Source organism: Chinchilla lanigera, unplaced genomic scaffold (genome assembly GCF_000276665.1).
Source record: "Chinchilla lanigera isolate Chin_1 unplaced genomic scaffold, ChiLan1.0 scaffold00065, whole genome shotgun sequence".
Lineage (NCBI taxonomy): Eukaryota > Metazoa > Chordata > Mammalia > Rodentia > Chinchillidae > Chinchilla > Chinchilla lanigera.
The window spans coordinates 9116670-9122342 of NW_004955466.1; the positions used below are offsets into that span (position 1 = coordinate 9116670).

The following is a 5673-nucleotide window of genomic DNA, read 5'->3' on the forward strand; positions in this document are numbered from 1 at the left end:
GCCCATTAGCCATTCAGGCCGACAAAAGCCCGCGGCCCCGCGCATTGTCCCGCCGGGCGCCCGGCCGCTGTCATTAGCCCTGATTACGCTGAGCCGCCTGACAGCCCGGCCGCCGCGCCGCGGACCCATTCAGCGCGCCCCCGGCCCCCGGCACAATGCGAGCGGAAGCCGGCCGCGCCCCCGCGCCCCGGCTGAATGGAGCGGAAAGCTGCTGCGCGCCTCCTCCCGCCCCTTCGCATTCTCCTCGGATACAATATTTTTTTCCTTTTTGTTGGAATTAGGGAGAGGGAACGAGGTCAAGAAAGACTGCTTGAGCTCTTTGCCTGTCATTTGTTTAATGTAAACAAAGAACAAGTCCTCCCTCACCCCAGCCTCTCTTCCCCACCCTCCCAGGTTTTTATAAACAAACTGGAGAAGGGACAGAGGAGCGGCGGGCGGAGGCCGAGTGAGTCGTTAAAGCCGAGGGCAGAGGAGCAGAGGCGTTCGGGGAGGAAGGGCCGCCGCTCCTTTTGGTGGGAAGAAAAGGGGGGTGGTTTGAAATAGTTACAAGCGGTAACAGAGCCTGACCGAAGGCCGGGGATGAAGTCTTCATCTTGGTTAGGTCTGCTGTAATTTAAAAATACTTCTTTCTACGCTGGTTTTGGGGGGAAATTGTGACAGAGAATTGCAAAAGAAAGAAACTCGCCAGAAGGAGATTTCTCCAAATCCAGAACGTTCAGCCTTTTGTCTGCCTGGAAGTTTTGTTTTAAAATCCTCTCTAGGCCAAGATGAAATTAATACGGAAAAAATCCTATAAAGAAGACTATAATATATATATATATTTATAAGAGGATTTAGATGGTTAAATACATCTCTGTGATTTGGACTAATTTCCAACGCTGGTTGATTATTCACAAAGGTAGTGAAGTGCCACCAGGTTTCAGCTAAGCATTTAAATGCGTCACCACTGTAAGATTCTAAAATGAAATTAGATGAATCCATCTTCAGATTATTGAAACAGTATAGTAGGTATGTGGAAGTATAATCCTTAGGCAGCTAATTTAAGTACGTGGTAAGTGCCATTTAAAGGCTTTTGCCAAAGCACAAACTAAAATCCTTTATCACCATTCAGGGTTGTTTTCTCCAAGCAAGTATCACATAAAAATTATCTGGTAAGGAGACAGCTTAGTTCTTAGCAATGCAATCCTATTTTCTTGAGATTTCGAAAGGACATTTCTTTCTGGCTATAAGCATCATTTAAACTGGTGAGTGGGTTGGGATCTTTAGAATTTAAAATTCCTTTAAAAATCATTGCACTAATTAGTCCTTTCTTTTCCCTTTTGGTCCTGGAATCATCACACTAAGAGATAAACTCTGCCAATAAAGTTCTCCAAGTGCCAGTTCTGGTCCGCTCCATAGCTAGAATGGGGTAGAGCTGGGGCACATGATTGGGACTTCTTGAATTTTTCACTGAAGTGCAGTACAGCTTGGTAGATCAGGACTAGGGTGAGGTAGGAGAGGCACCTAGACTGCAAAATTTAAGGAAACACTCAATCCAGGTGCCTGGCATGGGGCTGACCTTGAGAATGAGTGTCCCATTGAATTTTGTGTCCAGGTGCTTTCCTCGCCTGACCAGGGTCCGAAGCTGCCCTCTGACGGTGGAGGAACTACCTGGGGCTCTCCAAGTTAACAAAATTGAGCTGGAAGGGGCTCTGCCATCTCAGCCTCAGGACCCACATAAGAACATGTGCTTGCTTTTGGGAAGAGCACCAGCTCCATCACAAAGACATCCCCCAACCCCAAGGGTTCTCTGGATAAGGGCCGCTGTACACAACGACAGCCGACAGCGGTTTATAAAGTCCAGATGAGCCAAATCTACTCAAGCAATTTAGAAACCAAGCACCAATCACGGCTCCTGCCCCAGGCTTCCAAAGTATACCCTGTCATGTGACTGCTTTTTGTCTTCCTTGACTTCATTGTTTTTGTTTGCTTTGCATTTCTGCCTAAAGAAGTTACCAGCTTCTGACCCAAAGAGTATCTTCTAAAGACAGAGAAGCAAATTGAAAGGACTCCAGGGAGATAGGGAGGGAAGGCCAGCTCAAGTGATTTAAAGATCAATGTCAAATTTTATAATAGCTAATCCGTTTCACTAAGAAAAAAGCTTAGAGACTCTTTGGTTAGCATTTACTTTCTTAGAGTCAGGACAGTGGTGTGTGTGTGTGTGTGTGTGTGTGTGTGTGTGTGTGTGTGTATGTATGTAGGAGGCAAAAATTAAATGCTAAGAGTACTTGTTATTTTTAATTGAGGCTATTGCCAGGACAGTGAGGCTCTTGATTGTTTCGTGTTTCATGTGGAAGTCAGATTTTTAAAACGCCAGTCATTTCTCTGGAGCCTTGTTTTACCTCAGTAATGACCAGTTTACATATTATCCCTTTCCTGATATTTCTGTTATTGAAAATCATTTGTTTGATTAAAACTGGCTTCTCTAGCAAGAAGATACTAGACTAGTTATTCACACCTTCTGCTATGCTTCTCTTGTATACAAGCTCAATTTCAAGTGCAGTTTACTCAGAACGATCCTGGCCAGTCGCTGCGTTTGTATGAGAGGGGGGGATCTCAAAGGAGCTTTATCTGTTGCAAAGCCCATATCAGATAGTTTTGCATTTTTATAAAATAGTATTTACTACTAGATCCCAAAGTTTGGTTTCCCAAATTATTCCTCAAAGCCCTTAACACTTCCTAAAAGTAAGTGCCAGGTGGACAAACCTTAATTTCTTGTGCTGGAGATGTGGTGAGTTCCTTACAGGGCTTGCTGTGTTGCCAATATCTATCATATATCTATATCTATATCTATATATGTATGTGCACATGTACATACATACATATACATAGTTTGACGTCGCAGGCGGTTATGGACCTACCATTGGCTGTCTCAAAAGTACACCAGCAAACAGTAGAGAAGGTGTATGACACAGAGAAGGCCCTGTGAGACTATTTGCTCAAGAATCCGTCCCTGCATGCCTGGTAAAAGGAATAAGAATGCTAAGTTATTTTTTGAGTCTCAGATAGCCGCTCCCTTAATTAAGAAAGTTCATCCACCAATTTTCTTTTTATTGTTTGGCTTCTCCACAAGAAACATATCAGAGAAACCTACCTGTCAGTCTCTTAAATAAGTAAACAGTATATATGTATATATATAGATATATATATATGTTTTGTTTAAAAAAAACATTTAAAGCAAAAGTTATTTAACAGTGTCCTTTGACATGAAATACCCACAGGAGACTCGGTAGGTGCTCAGGGTGCAGTCCGGGTTCCGAAGGCGGCTTTGCTGCAAACCCCTTAGGAAAAAGCAAAGCGAGGAGAACGTGGTGCCGGTCCGGCCTCACCGCGGGCCTCTGCGGTCTGGCCGAAGGAGCCGCTGGAGCTGGGCGACACTGCGGCGGAGGTTGCAACCCGCGGGCCCCTGGCCGCCTGACTTCGCCAGCGCTGGATTTTCTGGTCTCCTATGCTGCCCTTCTCCATTTTGTTTATCTAATTTTTACACTGGATTCTGCGTCTGAGCGTGCTGGTTGGGCTCATATGTCGCATTCGCTGTCGCTGGAGGTGATGGAGATGGCCGAGGTGGCTGCCTTGCTGGATAGACTGGCAACGGGGCTGGAGGCAACGCCCAACATCTCCGGCGTCCCCTCGCCCTCGGCCCGCAGCGCCCGCCCGGAGCCTTGCGACAGAACCTGCTGCTGCAATCTATGGAGAAGGAAGGATACGGGTCACGGCACTGCGCCGCCGCTGGTCGTCCCCGGCCCGGCCCGCGGCGCGCGGCCCTCCAGCCTCGAGGCCCGACCTGCTTCCTCAGACCCGGGCAGTTAAGGTGGGGACGGCGGGGCGAAGGGGGTCGCTTGGGAGGCGGGCGATGGACCCGGTGGGTGAGGGGGCGGCTGCAGCTGCCTACGCCTCCTTCAGGCCTTTTCTGGCCTCCTCACATCCCCTGTCTTTGGAATGCTGGACTTTCAGCTGGGAACGTCTTTCCCAGCTGTTTTCCACTTTTGGGAGATTTACAGGACTGTCTGGAATATACCTGAGGTGTGGGTGATTAGGGCAGATCAGGCTCCAGGACCTGGGACTCCCTTTCATCAGGGCACCTTCCTGGGACTCGAGCGGGAGCAGTGCCCCTGGGGCCGGGTCTCCGCGAGCTAAAGGCAATCATTGCTGCCAGAGGGTTGCACGGAGACTTTGGACCTGGGGCGCTCTGGGCCAAAACGTTGGGCTAATCGAGGTGCACACACCGGGACTGAAAAGCGTAGGACAGTGCTGTAGTTTGCTCTTTCGAGACAAGGTTAGTCGCACGTGGGAAGAGGACAACTTTCTACTTCTTAAAAACAAGAGTCCTTCGAGAAGGGTTCTCAAAACGTTGGAGAGGGGTGCACTTGGGCTTTAAGAACGGTAACACGAGGCCAACAGACACATTGCTAATAAGCCAGGCCTCACTTAAGAGTAGAAGGCTAGACCCGAGCGGGCAAGAATTAGCTTTGGCCTTGGGGTTCCTAATTGCTTCTGGAATTTTAATCTTTCTCTTCCCTATCAAGCCTTGGTTTGGGTCACAGGGACCAGCTGCTGCGGGACCGAGGCTCGACAGGGCGAAGAGCCAGGAGCTTCCCGTAAGGGAACCCGCGCACAGGGGCCTTGAGCTCTGGCGCGTGAACCGAAGGCCACCGCGCTCCCAGCTTCAATACCAGGCCAAGGCGCCAGGAACACCTCCCTCCCGCCCGCTCCCGGTGCGCGAGCAAACCGCGGAGGCCTCTAGTACCGACCTGTTCTTGGCTGCAGCCGCCCGGTCCCTTTGTCGGCGGTTTTTGAACCAGTTGCCCACCTGCGTGGGGGTGAGTCCGGTGGCCTGGGCGAGCTCACGTTTTTTGCTGGGGTTGGGGTATGGGTCCTGCAGGTACCACTCGCGGAGGAGGTGCCGCGTGCGCTCCTTGAAGCAGTGCGTCTTCTGCTCGCCGTCCCAAATGGTACGCGGCAGCGGGAACTTCTTCCTTACGCGGTACTTGTCCACCGGCCCCAGGGGCCGTCCGCGCAGCTTCTCCGCCTCCTGGTAGTGCGCTTCGAGCCACAGTGCCTGCAGCTTGGCGTGCGACTCCTTGGTGAACTTGTGGTTTTCCAAGATGTGGTAGAGCTCGCGGTAGTTGCCACCGTGAAAGGCCACGATGGCTCTGGCGCGCAGCACCGACTCGTTCTTGTTGAGGGCCTCGCAGGCCGCAGGGGCCACGGGCAGCGACCACAGGAAGCGACCCAGGCGCTCCACATCGCCGCTCTCCTCCAGCGTCTCGCACACCCCGGCCACTTGCTGGGGGCTGAAATTCAGGATGGGCAGCTGGAACATCGAGGCAGCGATGGCAGCAGCGGGGGCGCTGAGCCTGGGACGGGACACACAGCAGACGTCCTCGGGCCGGGCAGGGTGCGCCAGGCTCTTCTCGGCCAGCAGACTTGAGGTGACGCGGCGGGACAGCGGCCAGAGCGAGCGTCCCGACTGGAGCAGGTGCGGGCTGCAGGCTCGGGCTCGGCTCCCTCCCGAACGCACCCAGGCCGGCGGGCGCGGCTACTGGGGTGGGCGGATTGGCGGCGCGGGCGCCATGGAGACCCCCTGTCAGTCACCGGCCGGTTCTGCCAATCAAGGCTGCGGCCAGAGCGCAG

At 51.9% G+C, this 5673-nt stretch overlaps 1 protein-coding gene across 1 annotated transcript; it reads right to left on the reverse strand.

Annotated features, from left to right (window-relative positions):
• Window positions 1-3557: 3557 nt before the first annotated feature.
• Six6 (SIX homeobox 6) lies at window positions 3558-5440 on the reverse strand. The gene is made up of 2 exons (XM_013521887.1): window positions 4791-5440; window positions 3558-3726 (listed from the first exon to the last, which is right to left on the reverse strand). Exons 1-2 carry the CDS (start codon window positions 5360-5362, stop codon window positions 3558-3560), a joined length of 741 nt encoding a protein of 246 aa, XP_013377341.1. The 5' UTR covers window positions 5363-5440.
• Between the last annotated feature and the right edge of the window lie 233 nt (window positions 5441-5673).

Coding starts and splice junctions, on each gene's coding strand:
- Six6 (XM_013521887.1), bottom strand. CDS start 5,362: ATGTTCCAGCTGCCCATCCTGAATTTCAGCCCCCAGCAAGTGGCCGGG. Junction 3,727..4,790: donor GCGGCTGCAGCCAAGAACAG/GTCGGTACTAGA, acceptor CCTTCTCCATAG/ATTGCAGCAGCAGGTTCTGT.